The sequence below is a fragment of the Pieris napi genome, chromosome 8 (assembly GCF_905475465.1).
Source record: "Pieris napi chromosome 8, ilPieNapi1.2, whole genome shotgun sequence".
NCBI classification, from domain to species: Eukaryota; Metazoa; Arthropoda; class Insecta; order Lepidoptera; family Pieridae; genus Pieris; species Pieris napi.
Genome location: NC_062241.1, coordinates 267,977 through 285,702, shown reverse-complemented (window position 1 = coordinate 285,702; position 17,726 = coordinate 267,977). Strand labels below are relative to the sequence as shown.

Sequence of the window (17,726 nt, the reverse complement as noted above, 5' to 3'; positions counted from 1 at the left end):
CTGTTTATTAGTATATATTTAAACGTGAACCACTTTTAAAGATCAAAATGTTCAGCCTTATTCAATCAGCCTGCTCATGTGATTCTTCAATCGTTCATTCATCCATTTGTTTCGATTATTCCTTAACTTGTTGATTCGATTCACGAATTACAATTTGTTGCAAATCAAATCGCGTCAACCTTACACAGTGTTGTTTTGCATCTAAATGAAGACACTGACGCTGTAGCTCGTACGAGTTCGTCCTTTAATTAAGCTGTAAGCGATTTAAGCGCTTAATGGTCAGGTGTCCCTAAAAGGGGACCTCTATTTGCATATTTGCTTTGTCTTCTGTATTAGGTGCTGATATTTGAGGTCCGTTTCTGCTTAATTACTAGAGAATATCTTCATTTTCAAACATAACAAAGATAATGGTATGTTTGGCTTGACTTGAATACTATTTTATGAGAGTAATTAATTAGGTTTAGACTTCGTACTAATGTTTCAGTACTTATATCTAAGTGTAACACCAAGTTTATTTACGCACTGTTCGTTTTGAATACAATTAGTTGTTACTAAAGACTGTTGTCTTGAAACTCCCGTTTAACACTGGTGAAATGGTTTACCATATTTTCTAATAACTTATTTGATATTATGACACTACTATTTGCTTCTCTTCATTCTTAGTATCAGTTCAGTTCCTAGGTTCAGACTTGACCATACCATGTAATGATATCCTGACCATACCATGTAATGATAGCTGTGTATACGCAAAACTAAGTTGAACTTGACGAAGAATTGTGAAGAATTGTATTCGTAGCAATTACGTCTGTTTACGTTGTTTTCCTTCGTTCAACATCTTTAAAAAATTGAATTTTAGTATACCCAAAGGCATTAGGATCTATGAAACGCATTAAAAGTAAACTTTTAGGAATAAGTTTACTGCGTACACAAACCAGGATGATACGTTCCTCTAAACTATATGAAGGAAGTGAAAAGGATAATTTATGAAGCTGTCCACTTTGAAATCGTTTGAGAGTTGCCAGTCGCAGGCGGAAAGGACGGCGTTAACATTCTCAAAGAGAATCCTAAATTATCTCAAGTCCTGAGAACCACTTGAGACGTGCATTAAGGTGATGTTGGTGTGATTGTGGTATTTCTTGGGTTGTTGCACCTGTTCCAGTGTCGTGTGTAACGAGAGCTTTCATTAATCTCATTTCTCTCAATCTATAACTGTCTATTTTAGGTACGAAACCGAAAAAGTATAATTGTTAACATTCAATAAACTTGATATTCGCGAAGATCTAAGGATTAAATTTCTAATTGTTGATAATTATACAGAAATTAATAAATAAATTCAAAACTAAATAATTCGTGCAATGAAATTGTCCTTTTAACCGAAATAACCTCTTCTATTATATTTAAAGAACCGTTTAATTATAGACCGCCATTCAAAATGATCTTGCGTGGACCGAAATGGGCCGGTCTTCATAATTTGACCTTCTGCCGATTTCACACTCCAATACAACGATTATTTTCTAAATAAGGCCACGCTGAAACGATTTAAAGAATCGATAATTAAACTAATGGCTAGGAATAACAACAGCTATTACGACTTTTAAGGCTCTGTAAACAAACTATTATAACTTCTTGTAACATTTTTTTTTTTTTTCAGATTGCTAACACGAAGCGAAGCAGGCGCATTGGCCTCCGACCATGAATTAGATATCGCTGCAAACGATATCGAAACGTTAGTTGATTTTTATATGTTTAATATTTTATGCGTTCACATTGTACAGTGTACAAAGTACACAAAAGTACCAAACTCAATTTCTGACTTTTCCATTCTATTAAATCCCCGTTGAACAAATCACGTATATCCGAATGTTTCATACATATTTAACCAACATTAATACGCACATAATTATAAAATCACTTTTCATACAAGACTTTTCCATCTACCCTCCATTGTTGAGAAACTCGTAATTATTCAAACAGAAAGGGGCTTTTCGAAGATATTTACTTAGGCCCTGATTACAGAGCAGTCGGGCGTCGGAATAAGCGTCTTCTTGTTTAGTATTAGGGTGTGTTTTCGGTGGGCATTTCGGTCTATCGTTTAATCATCAGTGTTGATTAGAATTAAAGATCTGCCGGGAGATATTTGGGATAAGGCTGTAATTCTAAGGATGTCCTTTAGTTAGGGAATTTACAATAGTGGCTTTAGCGTTTGTTAGTTTAAATCGTATTGGGGTATTTGCTACAATTTAATGAACTTGTTTCCTTAAACAGACGTAATCACCATGACTTTTATTATTGTGGTTTTTAAAACAATATCGGAACAAAAGTTGCATTTATATAAACATTCACAGAAATTTGTAACATATTTATAGCTATGTGAATTTGATATTCAACGCAATTAGTTCTAAAATAGCTACTTTTAATATACCTATGTAGTGTTAAAACATCATCTATCAGTATAGCGACTGGATGTCAACAGGGCCGCCACCAATTTCATTAAACAAAGAATTCATCGACTTGGATGAATTTTCAATATAACTTCTGAAGAAAAACTTTAATTGAAGTCGCGGTCGCGGACCAGTTGCAATTTCCATTTCATATTATTTTAATATATTACTTTTTTATTCTTAGATTGCTTCACAAACTAGTGAATCTTGTTATTATATAAAGGTATTCAATTGGCAAATGCAAATTTTAAGTTGTATGATGAAAACGTAAATTAACCTCAACATTTAACTATATCATAGTTTTAGTCATAATTAAAACAAGACAATGGAGCATTGCCAAAAGGCTTATATTATTAGATTAGCTTATAAATTACCTAATCTAATTCAATGTCATGACAATCAGATGATTTAATCGGATAAGTGACAGCCCTAAGCCATATCACGCACACGTAATTCACGTAATATGTTAATTATGAATTAATTATAGCCTCTTATTTAAATAGACGCGTGCGATATAACGCACGACTGACGACTATATTCCATACTAATTTGATAGCTTTGTTTTTAACGTTGTAAATAATAAAATAAGTCTGCTTCCATTCAAAGGCGATGTAGGTACTACTTGTAAACGAAGCGCCTAAAAAGAAATAATTTCAACCAAATCGTCTCCAACAGATCCGGGGGCTGTAATACGCTGTCTATCGTGCGTTTGACATTATTTGCAAGTATATCGGAAATTGTTTAAGTGTATGCGAGTCGTATTTTTAACTCTAAAATCGGAACAATGTTAGTTCGTAGTACTACAAATGGTGACAAGAAGCCAGCCTTGACTGTTTAACATCGAGTAAGCGGCTTATCTTTGTTTTTGTTAGGTTTTACTGAACATCGTGTGAACAACTGTAACACAATACTTTGAATGTTAGTGTTAGCTTAGTAGCTTCAGTGTGGTCTCATCCCTGAGGTCGTTGGTTTGATCCCCGTCTGTGCAATGGACCAATGGACTTGCTTTCTATGTGCCCATTTAACACTCGCGCGAACGGTGAAACAAACCATCGTTACTTATCTTAGACACAAAAAGTCGACGGCGTGTATCAGGCACAGGATCACCAACTTACTAATTAAATCTGAGGCCCAGACCTAAAGTAAAAGTTGTAGCGCCACAGTTTTCTCCGACACTAACTTGTTACAAGAATATCAAACTCATATAAAATTCGCTTTTGACGAAATATTAGTTGCGCCATCTTTGGTCATCTAGTGATGTAGTCGATTATAAGCAAAGCGCTCCACTTAAGCCGCCAAAGTCTTTGAAACTAAACAGACAGCGTTTGATAGGAAGCAGCCTTTGAAAGAATCACTCGAGTGCTTTCTCGAGTCAAGTTTATCACCTCAAGTGTTTCGGGTTATAGAAGAGTTCCACAAAGAAACCAAAATAGTATTTAATTTAATTTGGTGGACAATTTTATATAAAAAAGTTAAGAGAAAAATCACATTTGTTTAATGCGATAAGCCTGTAATAAGTTTCCGAGTTATATAACAATTCACAAGTCAATATAACTTTAACCTTAAGTTAATGAATATGTAACTTATTCATAATTAACATTGTATAATTACGGCCCTCGCAGACTAGAGGGAACAGTAGGAATGTTACGAAATCCGTCCTTGCCAATATTGTACTATGCTGAGCATAGTTTAATTTAAAAATAATAAAAGCCTTTATTAACGAACCAAATACATACATTAACATAATTTTAACCTAAGCGATAACATACATTCTTACTATTATTTTTATTGCACACTAATTATCAGCAGCCGTTGGTCAAGTTGTCTTCCGCCATCCTCCCCATATTGTTTACTTTCTCGTCTCTTTTACGAGCTAATCTTCTTCATTAATCCGGCACATCGTTTAGTCGAGTTAGTTAGATCGATGTTTAATTAACCCTTTTAAATGCACTACATCTACTAAATGTGCACGTGATTTATTTATTATACAAAATGTATATACTGCTGTTCTCAAACATAATATAATTATTATTTATTTTTAACATTTAGGCAATATTAAAATTCAAAAGCATTATAATCTTGATTAATACTAATAGGTTTGTCGTACGCGCAGTGCTCGCCAGTTCGAAATCCCCTCTTGCGTTTATTATAAATGTCCCAACTGATTATAACCTGTGGTCGCAGTAAAGTTTCGACGTCTCGTATTAGGGTTCAGTTAATACGTTTAATAACTAAGCCAGCTAGTTGACGAGATGACGTAAAATAATTATGTTATGTAACACGAATTGTTCAGACGGCCGACCCACTTTATTTCTTTGTTACGGCTAATATTATATTACTCTATGTAGTTTCATATACATTCTGTCTCTTCAGTCGGTAGCTCATGTCTAAGCCAGCTAGTCAGGAAACATCTGGAGCGGACTCTCTGTTTCCAGCGGTTTCGGTCCAGCGCCTCTCTTATGACAGCGTACAGTTTTGAGGACAATGAGTCTTTCACTTGATCGGTCCATCTGGTTGGTGTACATGATCTTTTGCCTTCTGTGCTACAAATCAGTTTATCCATGTTCTCATCGTATCTGCGCATTGTTTACATTATATTACAAAGAACCATTGCGCCTTTCTTATTAGACTAACAAGAAACACGACCTGCACGAAAGGCGACTAAAGCTCCGAAGCTTCCATTATCCAATTAGCCTTCGGGGTTTGGTAATAATTGTGTAAATGTCACAGCCTTCAACGCGTCGGCCACATGTCACGTAGCTAGGCAGTTAATCTATTTCCGTTTCAACAAATTAGCTGCGACACAGTGCGGAGACGTCATCACTAAAGTCGTTAGAGTCTCGATAAGTTGCGCGCCCTTACGTCAAAGACCGTATGAAAACTTTTGACATTGACATTCGTGTTTCGTTTATAGAGTTGTTACTAATGACACAAGTTTTAATGAGCTGAGCTTTTGATAGGCTTTGGCATTTAATTGGCTTGTACTAGATGCACAGTTGTACTATTTATTATCTAGGGATAGAAGGTGAAAATACATAGAGGCAAAGTGAAAATGCAAATTTTCTTGATGAAGACCCATATTCAGTTTACCCGTCTCTAACTTAATAGTTTAACCTTGGAATTTGGATTTCATCCATTCACCTTCGACTTGGGTAAATTATTCAAGATGACTTCCCTCGGGATGCGTCAAACTCACCGTAATACAAATTAGGCGGTTTATACAAGAGGCGCTTTGAGGGCGTTCTTTTGTGTAGCATATATATGATGTACGGGTGCCACCACCCGTACATCATATATATGCTACACAAAAGGGGGTTATTAGACAAAAACTTGTTGTTAGTATTTTTCGAAGCGTTTTTCATTGGTTAATGAAAAACGCTTCGATATGTGAATTAATCCGGTGCCCGTGGGACGAAGGTGCGTGTATAGGCAGCTTTTCACATTTCAATCTAGTGCCCAGCAGTAATAACATTTACTAGTGACAATTTCATTATGGCAGTGACGTGGGTGTATGAAACATGTTTGTGGGAAATAGGTCAGCCGGTGGGTGATAGGCTCAACCTTCGTTATCAGTGTGAGGTAGTTCATCCCTCGGAGGAACTTCCTTAAGAGATTCGTTTCTGAAAGGACAATTCGTTCGCCCACACAAACAGTTGAATACTGTTTATATCCGGTAAACAAGTAGCAGTATTTAATCTTAAAGATAAATAATGTTGAAAATAATTAATTGTTGTACGTTGTATGTTTTGTACATTGCCTTTTAATTATGTTTAGATTGATTAATATAGTCGGTGAATAAAATGGCATATTTATCAAATGTAAATTGAATCGAATTGATGTAAAATAATATAATTTGATTGAATTTGTGCGTTTCCCATTTTAATTTCGTGTAACTAAATTTAGATTACAAGCCTTTGTATCAATAGTAATTACAGTTGTAATTAGTGATGAATAGTGGATAATAATTCATCAATACAAACTTGGATACAGTTTAATTAAGGGATAATGCAGTTGACTCGAACTAAAACCGGCCCATGCACCAAATATTTAATTAAATAATTAAACGTTTCCTGCAATGAATCCATAATGGAAATTTATGGGATTAAATTGAAACTTGACCATTTTATCATCCTTTCAAATCGTTGCTCGTGGAATTACAGCCCATGGTGTCTTTTGTTCGCAGTAACAATGAAGGATGGCTGAAATATCGCTTATATTAATGATACTTTTACTGTTCTTTCCGGGTCACAAATTACCGTTTATGGCCGCGATTTTGCGTATGGCTTAAGTGCACCACCAGTTCTACCTTATCTAGTCTAGTCTACCACGAGGTTAAAAACTTACAGTACTTATTCCTTAGTGGGCTGATCGGTTTTGGAGCAATGCTTATCTCGAACCTAATTCGCTGTTTTGCTCATAATTTTTTTCTGCTTGCCTATTTTATCTTGTATATATTTTTTTTGTATTTTTTAATATTTTTTTTAACATTTACGTTTACTTCAATTGTTTGTAATAATGCCGTAGATTTAGTACTATTTATGATATGGTAAACTTTAGAAAATAAAAAAACTATAAAAAATTAAGTAGTGTTAACTGGTCACCGGTGACTCTAATTATAGGTTTATAGCTCACCTTAGTGGTCTGCCTCACCGGAACCGATAAACCAAGCCAGTACCAGAAATGTTTGAGTATGTTTCTATGATTTAAGAGACGCATTGAGATGAAAGTAGTTTATTGAAATTAATTGCGAATTGAAATTGTACAGAGCACGGAAAACCGACTCGCGTAAACAAACGCAACAATCGTTATATCCACCTTTGTTTGTTATCACGCGCTGGCTCTTGCCCGAATTCATTAGTCAAATTCCTGATGATTTTCATCAAAGGCTTACAGGATTTATAGTGATAACTCACTTCTCAGTTGATGATGATCTGTTTGCGTAAAGCTTTCCTCTACATTGTACCTACTAAATTTATTAATACAACAAGTGTATATTGGAAATTGACAATTATATTAAGCTTTACCAGAAATCGAAACAGCAATTTACTTACAAATCGGTTATTTTGTCGGTTTTCGTGGAAATATAAAACGCTGGGCCGTTTTGATTAGCTGTGTAAAAATTCGTTTATTTTTGATTGTTAATTTCGTAGAAATGTTTTTGTTATCGAAATCCAAATAGCAGTTCTCGCATCGCGTTGTTTTATGCATCATTAGACTTAATTCGAACAAATCCGTAATCGTTTATTTGTATCGTGCAATAAGGCGATTCAATCTAAAAACAAAGACATTAAAACAGAAGAGCGTGCTAGTTACATAAAGCACAAGCCGGGATCCGAATCCCCGGCATGTAAACAGGAACCGATCGATACGGCGAGGTAAACACGGCGGTTACCATGGCAACCGCTGCGTCCTCCCCCCAAACCCCACACCCGCGTCGAGTTTGTTATGACGCGACGTGCTTTGCTTAGTGAGCACTGCATAGTTTTATAACCCATTCCTATTAGCATCCGGATTCCTACCGGTTCGCCTTCCACTATACTTAATTTTCATGTATTATTTATTATATTTACTTAGCGGTACGAAACATTAATGTTTTCTGTTTGAACACTTGAAATAAATAAGCCATTTTTCGTATGTCATATATTACTTCTGTCTGTCTCTTTGTTCTATATATCGGATAATTTAATTTCCTTTGTAACGATGAAACAATTGATTTAACCCAAAAAAGTGATACACGCACATTAACTTATTGAAAATAAAAGTTGAAACACGCCTTGTCGGTTATCAGCAGGATGCGTTCCTAAACACACCTTAACTTTATTCAAACGTGACGAAGGATCATATAACTGATGGAAAAGGAACTTGTTTCTAACTGAAGAAAATTATTAGTGAACGCAGAAATGTGGCATGTGCTTTCATTTCATTGAGACTACGCAAACAATATGCTAAGTACTGAATGGGATGGAAAGGATGTACACAAGGCTTCCTCGTATCTAGAGCAAAACAGTATCCTCGTCCTAGCTATCTATATGATGAAATAATATCGAATAGCCGACATCGATATCGTCACGAAACGCAACACTAAACGGAAGGACTGTTGCTTATGTAAAACAGAGATGTGCGATCGTATCGATCACTTAATTAAATTATACTCTCATTGATGGAAAAACTACATCTCTTACTCACATAATCTAGACAAATAAATATTATTATTAATAATCTGTAGGTAATATGAACGGAAGTTTCCGCATTATTAAATCTTTTTTTATTTATATCCCACGCATTGAACTATATTCAACATTGAGATAAGATAACCGTAAACTAGGTAAAGTCTCAAATAAAAACAAAGAAACAGTGAACCGCGAATTAGTTCCTTATCTGTCATTGCTCTTGAGATATGAATTGAAAACATTGAGTTTTATACTTGAACTCCGTTAAACATTATTAATAACATATGACATTGTATTGTTAATATGCTAAATGGCCACTTGCAGTGACTCCGAACGCTCCTTACCCATTGTGCAAACAATAAGATATAGCATTGTTATTTACATGGAGATGACATTTAAAGCCTTTGTACAGGTTTTGTATCGATATTATGTACAACACTATTGTTTTTTTTTTCACGTACTTAAAGGAAGCTATCGTAACCACAGATGTTGTAAAAGCTTCATTCTGTCCCACATTCATTTATGCGTTGATACTTTCAAAATCGATTTACTCAAACTAAAAAGACTAAACGATGCGCGCGATGTCGTTTCATCTTGAGCCGAAAGGTTCTCATAAGTTTTAAATCAGTTTTGGTGTTTTGTTCTTATTTATTAACTTTTATCTCTTGCAGAAGGCATCGGTCCAATTTTAAAGGTGGCGTTTTTGGCTCTCAGTATAAAATTGAAATATTATTAAATTTAAAATTTATATCATGGAAATAGAAAATTCTCGTCCTAAGACCCAATTAACAGGTACAGTCGCAAACGTAATTCGACATTTTATAAAGATTTTTCACCAGCAACGAAAATGTTTATTTTTCTTCACTTTCCTCGAGAAACTAACGAGGAAGGTTTTTAATGAGCGTCTTCTAAAGCTAAGACTGTTTTAATGACACTGTCCGTGACAGTACCTATGTAATTTATTAAGCCGAAATGTTTGGCATATTTTTATTTCGCTGCAGTGTAGGTCATGCTTTTTTAATTCCGTTTGGACTGCGACTGCTTTATTTGCTAAAATTGTCATTAAAAACTCTCCGTTCACATGTATAGAAAACCTCGGTTATGAACGGCACATTCACCAGTCAATTAGTAGATGGAGCTAGGTTGCATTTGCCCTTTGGAGTTTAATTCCAACGATAAATACCGTCAGGAATATAGGGAATTTTGTTTAAGATATATACATGGTTTAAATGTGTTTAAATCATTGCGAGGTCGTAACATTTAAATATTTTACTGAACATTACGTACAAATGAAGGATAATTCAAAAATGAGCATTGTATCTCCACCGTTAAAGAATGAATCATCTCTTTACACTGTAACTCATAAAAAATCGTCATATGGTGGGGGCGATGACCCGAACGTTGACCCTGGTACAATATCATATTATTACCTCCATAGGTAATTGTGCCTGCAGTTTACTGCCGTTTGCAGTGGTATAAGATCAAACGCAATATTCAACTGACTATTAAACTAAAAAACCAATATAAACATCATTCATCTTTTCACACATAGACAGCTTTAAATATGTTACTTAAAGCTTAAAGTTTTTGCTTAGTCTCGAAACATAGTCCTTTTTGTCGCGATATTGAGTAAGTGCACAGCAACAAGGGCTCAGCGTAGAGAATATGACGTCCCCACTGCAGTTTCTATGCACTTTATGGGTGATTGCGCCTACCTCAACGCGCATGCGCGACACTTGTCAGTGTGTGCGTCTTTGTGTTTCATAGTTTTGTTTACCGTTGAGCCCGTGTGAGTTTTTAGAATCAATCAAACTGGTGGAAAATATAAACAAAAGTGCATTATTCTATCGTTCTAAAGCTTTTGCTTTGAAAGGTCTATTTTCTTTTAGGTTTATTCACAGGGTTATTTAAAAAAACCCGACAGTTTTTCACATTTATGGTAGCGTTTTTCTATACGATCTGATTCATCTGTACACATGTCCTTTTAGTAAGTTGCTTTTTTAGTATTTTGGTTTGTAATGAATTAGCACTGGCACTTTTAAAGCAATAACATAAATAATTCGGATGTAAGAAATCCTAGAATATCCTATCCTCTACATGAAAGTAGACTTAATAGTTAAATAAGGTCGAGCATTTGGCCAACATCTGGCGTTGAATAATAATTAGCCACCCCATGACAAAAACAAATTGAAGTGAAAACGTTAAATAGAACCCAACAAATCCTTCTATTTATTCATAAACCTCTCAACCGAACACCGAAATAATAAAACAGAGATTATATATTCGTTTTGAATTGGCAAAAACAACGGAAACTTTCATAACATAGGTAAATAATAAATGCCCATAACAATATTATCAACATCGCCCCGACCGTTAGTTACTAAATCAAATGTATTTTTCTATGAACAAGTACATAGTAATAATAGTGAAATCAATATAGCAATGATCATTAAACGGGACACCCCACGCATTAAACACCCTTGCACGCGTACACACGTATATGCTGTGCGTACACCGTGTCCCATGTGTGCACGGCAGCTGCGCGACCCAACGGCTCTCAAACGTGTCGTCGGTTTTTGAGTCTATATATTGTTATTTTTGGTTTCAAATAATTAATTATCTTAAAAAACACCAAAATGTTATCACAATTAATAGTAACGAATTTATTTGATAAAAACTAAGTCTTTAATAACTTTAAGTATCGGTTTAATAGAACTAAATATTCTCATCAGAGTGATATCAGATTTGAATAAATACGTTTTGAAAAGTAAACTTTGAAATCCGCGATCAAATCTGTAAATTTCTTTCAAAAGATTTGCACTTTAAAGTTAATCTTCTTAAAGGTCCGGATCACCATTCTCTTTCGTCTTAATATTGAAGCTTTTTCATTTGAATTTATTTATAAACCTTAGAAACGGCGCTCATTTAAATAAAACCGATTAAAATCAAAACTAGATTGGTTTAATTCACATCAAATATGATCCATAACTAATTGTGGATACGAAAATCAATCAATACCAATGATTACATCATGCCATGATCTTGTCTGATTTTTCAAGGATCAAGTTTTTTCTTTAAATATTCATAAAAATAATTCAAAGCGGGGTCATTATATTGAGTACAATGAACGCGGCGGTTACCTTGAAATGTGACTGTCAATGTCTTAGAAGTAACGCACTTTAAAAACATTGATAAGTTAGAAAATTACAAACTATATTTTATAATACAACATCGCTGTATAGTTTTATGATTTATGGTCATACGACATATTGATCTGTTAGTTAAAAATGTGCAACCATACACAACATAAATTTGACAATAAAAATAATTACCTATAGAAACAATTTGAGAAACATTAGCTGCCGGTAATATTTAGGGTTCTTTTTGTTAAAGGCATCTCGTCCGTATGGGCGCTTTTGCCTGCATTCATTTTTTTTTTTCTCCGAAAAACTTGACCCTCGCCGAGTGTCGACTCAGCCGTCAGTTATGAATCGACTGTTGACGCGTACGGATGTGCTCACAGTTCATATCTAGTCATTGTCCAAATTAGTTTAAGTGTCTTTCTCGTAGTGTAGTGACGATAGTTTTTAGCATTGAGAATAATTTATTTAACTTTTAATGAACGGATTTGGATTGCTTTGGTAAGTTAAAAAGTTTAACGAACTTTTATAAGGCGAGAAGTTGTTCCTACAACAATTCACGGCTAAATATTTAAGGTCTTATGTTTCAATGTGTGTCTCGTTGTGAATATCGGCGATTTATTTCTATTATATATTTTTATCTACCCTCTCACTTTATCGTGCTTATCTGGAATACTTTTTATCAGTTGAATAGTGCCTTATTGTCCTTCAACATATTGATTTATTTTAATGACATATTTTCTAAATTCAGTTTTACAGTAAAATGTGAATATGGTTTTAAATTAATACGAACGAAAAACCATTGAGTCAACCATCAATTTGGAAAATCATATATTCAAGTGAAACTATGTGGAAAAATTACATTTGTCGACATAAAACCTTATATATTCTTCCCTTTAACTTGAAGGAGGCTTTCACTGAAATTGCCTTTCAATTTGAGCGTATTGTAGGTACCTACGTTTAGTTGCGATTTTATTACTCCGCCCTTTGTGTGGGTGCCTTTTGAACTATGCCGGGATTTTTAGGCATTGGGTATGTTTTGTTGAGTTTCATGAATTTATTTAGATATTTGTACGATTTTTATCCACGACTGCGTATGAAGTGAGAATACCGTGTATTATTTCCTAATTGCCAAAATGAATAAAAGATAACCAACAAATTAGCTGCTTATGTAGTTTGTCATGTCAAATTGCTAAGTAGGAAACACTTTCGTAAGTAAAGGTTCTATTTTAGGTCAAGGTTAGTTATTATGAATCGGTTCATGTAACGACGGCTCACAAGGCAATTATAATATGACTTTGCCGATATTTATTTCTTTTTATTGTAATGGCATTATTAAATGGTGTAACGAAACTTGACATTGGTTAACTTTTTAACTGGCAAATGTCGGTCGGCACTGTTAACGTTGTGGTCAAGGGAATAGATATGATCTTGGTTCTCTATCGATATTTTTGTTTTAATATAATTCAAAACTAGTCATTGTAGTTTAATACGTTGAGACAACGATTATACAACTTCCGCTGAGTGCTCAACGCATAAGTACATGGAGGTCCTAGGTTCTATTTCCGGCAAATAATAATTCAATAAATCATACTTGCCTTGATCTTATCGGACGTAGAAATATACTATGCATCGTTTGATGTCGCTGACATCCTGTATTTTTTTCAATTGAAAATTTTTGGAATTCTATAAAATAATTATTTACGAATAGCTCCATATTATCAATATTGCCTTGTTGTCTTGGAAGAATGTTTCCGGTTTGTATTTATAGGCATCTAATTATTGTGTAGGATATCTTTTGTGTCAGTCGTGAGTAACGTGTATTTTAGTTTTTCCTCGAAACGATCTCCTTAATTTATTATGAAATACTTCTTAGGACGGAGTTTCGGTAATGTATATGAGGAAAATAATCTTTGTAAAATATATTAAATGTTTCTATTTATAATATTTCCATTTATTCCAAATTTAATTAAACATATGATAAGTTTATAACATTTCTTTCTATTCATTTATAACAATACATGCACGTTCAATTCCTTGTCGGTAATTATTTCTAAGCTTAGATTTATATTCAAAACTGAAGAAGAATCGTCTCCGTTGCAGAATTTAATACAATGTTAATCTCTTTGTGTAATAACAGCGTTGTTTAAGTAATGTTAGGAATGTTGTCCAATTATGCCTGATGCATCGGCTCCCAATTCGGCCATCTTGCTTTATTGAAAGCTAAAAACCAAAGAAACCACATGTTTTGACAAGGGACTGTAATTATGTGGTTCTCAGAAACCTTTACCTGAGCTTCAAGATTAGATAACCCATCTCACAGGTAGTTGCAGCGCCACACTCTAATCTTATCAGTCGGCTTACGATAAACGCCTTTGTTGTGCTACGCTTCACTTAAAAATATTTCCAATTCCCTTTATTTTGTATTTATGGAAATTTTAATAAATCACTTTAATTTATCAGTACAAGGTTCGAGTTGAAATAAGGAATTCTTACTCCATTCCTCGATCCAGTGTCGAATTGAAATAGTCTTGGATTGGCCTAGTTGTTCTAACATTGTTCTGATTTAAGAATCCTGTGCTAATTCGCTGTAAATACCTAATAAAAAGTATTGGTGGTATATATACCACTTCTGAAGAAAATGAATAATGAATGAGTATTGAACTTGTTTTAATAATTTTGATATTCTTTTTATCTAAAGCGAACCAGGCTGAAGGATTTGGTTAGAGTTCGCAAATTATTTTTTAATTCGGATCTTATTTCGGCTGTAATAGTCCCCGATGCTCATCTTGAATCATGGAATGCTCCGAAGACGGCACTTGCGATTAATCAAATTAATTACGTTCATTTCTCCGCGTGAGAGGCACTCGCCACTTAGGCCCATAAGTCAAGAGCTGATGCGATTACTGAGCCCGAATGAGCAATGATATTTGAAATATCTATCTCGATTTCGACTATAGTTATCTGTATAACATTGTATCAGAATAAGAAGAAAAGTTCCGTTATTCAATTCAAATGAAACTAGTATGTGAACTACTGAATGTAAGTGTTAATATCATAGGTACCTCTAAACCCTCCCTTAACTTTACGACGTGGTCGATCTCTGCCTATGACTTGAACCAAATCGTCCGCCTAAATGACTGCCTACATCCATTTAACGGAAATTCGTCTCCATAAAGGTATTCATTTGAGATGTAACGACGTTCAATTGAATTTCCCCTATAATTAATATTTATTGTCTTAATTTCCCTAGTAATGTTATAATGACACGATTTACATCTTATTGAAGCCTGGATGATTTGTTCTGTGCGCCTTGTTCTTTTGTTTCTTCTTAAAAAAACTATACACTGATACTATAATTATAGGTTTCAAAGAAAAAATAATTGCAGAAACTTACTAAATGTAAAAATTTGTTGAGGCTTATTTTTCATATTAAAAACTAGTGACATGAAGCCGTTATATATTCTAGTATTTCACAGGTCGAAAACTCGTAAAATTTAACCGTTAGACATTTGACAATTAATTCTCATAGGGGCTTAGATTCCCGCGGGATAAAATCTATTATTTCTATACGTAAGACATAAAACTACCCCTGTGAAAATACAATGGCTAGAACCGTTGCACTATGCGTTTATTCAAATCTACTAGCCTTTTGTTGCACCTGATCGTGGGAACGGCATCTCAGGGGTGACTTGACATTCTTACGTGTTCTTAAGACGGCACCTAAGACCGGTTTTGAGTGAGATACGCTTCTGTTCTGTAAAAAAATATAATTTTAATATGACATTAAAAAATAATCTATCGTTTTTGTTGCAGGTACGTATCACACTTTTCATCTTTGTACAAGTTTTACGAGTAAGTATTTTTAATGCGAGTGACTGGTTTTCATAAATACGTAATTTCAAGTCGCACCGCCTTAAATTACTTGTTACGCTTAACGAAGTCTGCTAACTACACATCTCTCTAACATATAAATCTAGAGGATAGTAATGTAATAAATGCCTCGAATGGCAGGAAGTATATAATCGTGTGTACATTGTTTGACGTGTTACATAGCCACATTTGGCAAATGGCACTATTCAGGCCCAACGCACACTAACAAGTGATTCCAACTATCAGTACAGGAAACGCGAATAATTTATGAGACCTCCATCGAATGCTAATCGATGTCTTTGACTCATCTTGTCACTTGGCGCTCAGTCTAGACACACATATTATTTAACAAGTGTATAGAAACCATTATATACGCTATTATACAGAAAGAAAACGAAATTTAAGCAATTTTAAAAGCTTTGCAACTAAACGTGGTCACAAATTTGGCGTTTTCCTTAGTCTGTAGACACAGGTATGTCTATAAAGCAATAAACGGCCTTGTGTCGCACAGTGGCCGGGTAACCGGTGACGAATAACGAGTGTAAAACGTAAAGATGTCGTGGTAAAAAGCTGTTAAATTATTCTGCCAAGGGCAAGCCCATGTTGACAGGCCGGCTCTTTATTTATTAGCAGTTTCCTTGTTTAGGGCGAAGTGTCGTTAACAATTAACATGAATTTTAATAGGCGTTACAAATAGATGGGCATTTTTAAATTCTGTAACGGCTGCCCTTGGCCAAAAGTGATTTATTGGTTAAACTATAGCAGGACAACATGTGCCTGAAGTTCAATAGATTTTTCGTAATTAAGGCGTTACCTGCTTACATAATTTTCAACAGCTTAATAGGTGAACAAAGACAACGATTGATTTGCAAATAATTTACATTAAACATTCGATTACCCGATTACAACTTATCTTGTTTCGCGAAATTCAATTTTAACCTAACTCGAGTTGTACCGCCGAGCAAAGTTTATTCATTTTAGCTAAATTTAATACATCGCAACTTCCTCCCGGCAAGACTTTCACATTGTTTAGACATTAACGAACTTGTATAAACGATTTATGTTTACAATACATTGAAACTTTAATTTCAATTGTTTAATTGTTATTTTAAATACCATTTCAGCTGATTCTTTGTTGCAAATCTGAACCAGTTATATCGTTACTTGCTCATCGTACTAGTCCTGCCATCTGTTAAGCTACAGTGCAAGTTCTTTTCATAACTATAAGAACTAAAACATAGATGTCACTAGTGAGGAAAAATGTCGTGTGAATTAAATCTTTTATTTATTCCACTATTAATATGAATCCTTGTCGGCGGAGTTTATTAAAATTATTTTGTTTTTTAATCCAAATTTACTTTATTCTGTTCGGAATTTCTTACATCAGTTCAATTTTCCTCTGATGACATAAGCTCCTCTCATTACGATTCTTATTAGCTTAAGCGGAATCAAAATTTAGATAGGATCGATGTAATCAAAGCGTCAAATCGTAAATGAGATTGTCATCGGCCCTGGGGGATTACCGAACACTCGGACGGCAATAATCCTCGAGGACATTTTTAGATAAAACCTTTTTCGAGGATCAGATTTGAGGTTATGTTTTTGACGTCTATAAATTCACTTCGGTGGGCCTATGTTTGAGTTTGACGTTTCGTTGAATAAATTGACAATTTTACAGATTGGTTTTATAAAACGCACGACGGAGATCTCAAATCTATGGCGGAGATAAATAAAAACAAAAATTCCTTCAAAATTACCCGTTTTTCGAGCAAGCTAAGTTAATACCTATTAGACAGCAGGGAATGTGCGTGTACAGTCACGTCGGCCGATGACAGATAACACAGGGCCGCCGGTATTTAAATCATGCCTCGTAAAGCGCAGCCCGCTTCCTCCTAGCGACCACTTTACTTTGACCCAGGGTGGCGCTGCTATCGCAACCGATGACGTAATAACTTTGATTCAATTATACAATTGCATAAACTGTTACGTTTCTAGGGAAATAGACGCCTTGATACTTGATACTAAATGTTTTTAGCACACCGTTAAACCTACTTTCCCTATAGGACAAATGTTGTGTCATTACGTTGCGTTTGTATTATATC

At 34.6% G+C, this 17,726-nt stretch overlaps 1 protein-coding gene across 7 annotated transcripts in view; it reads left to right on the top strand.

Moving 5' to 3' along the window:
* The window catches only part of LOC125051568 (brain tumor protein), a 260,881-nt gene that overhangs the window by 210,156 nt on the left and 32,999 nt on the right, over positions 1-17,726 (top strand). For 3 of the 7 annotated variants that reach the window (XM_047651982.1, XM_047651984.1, XM_047651980.1), the window contains one exon: positions 1,652-1,726. The exons of 1 other annotated variant lie outside the window; for it this stretch is intronic. Coding sequence is in view for 1 of the 6 variants with exons in the window: in XM_047651979.1 (XP_047507935.1) it covers positions 12,230-12,252 (23 nt within the window). In the remaining 5 variants the exon portion in view is untranslated. Of the gene's footprint in view, positions 1-1,651; positions 1,727-12,101; positions 12,253-15,567; positions 15,607-17,726 lie in introns of those variants that run through there. 3 more of the 7 variants (XM_047651981.1, XM_047651979.1, XM_047651983.1) reach the window with 3 other exon arrangements.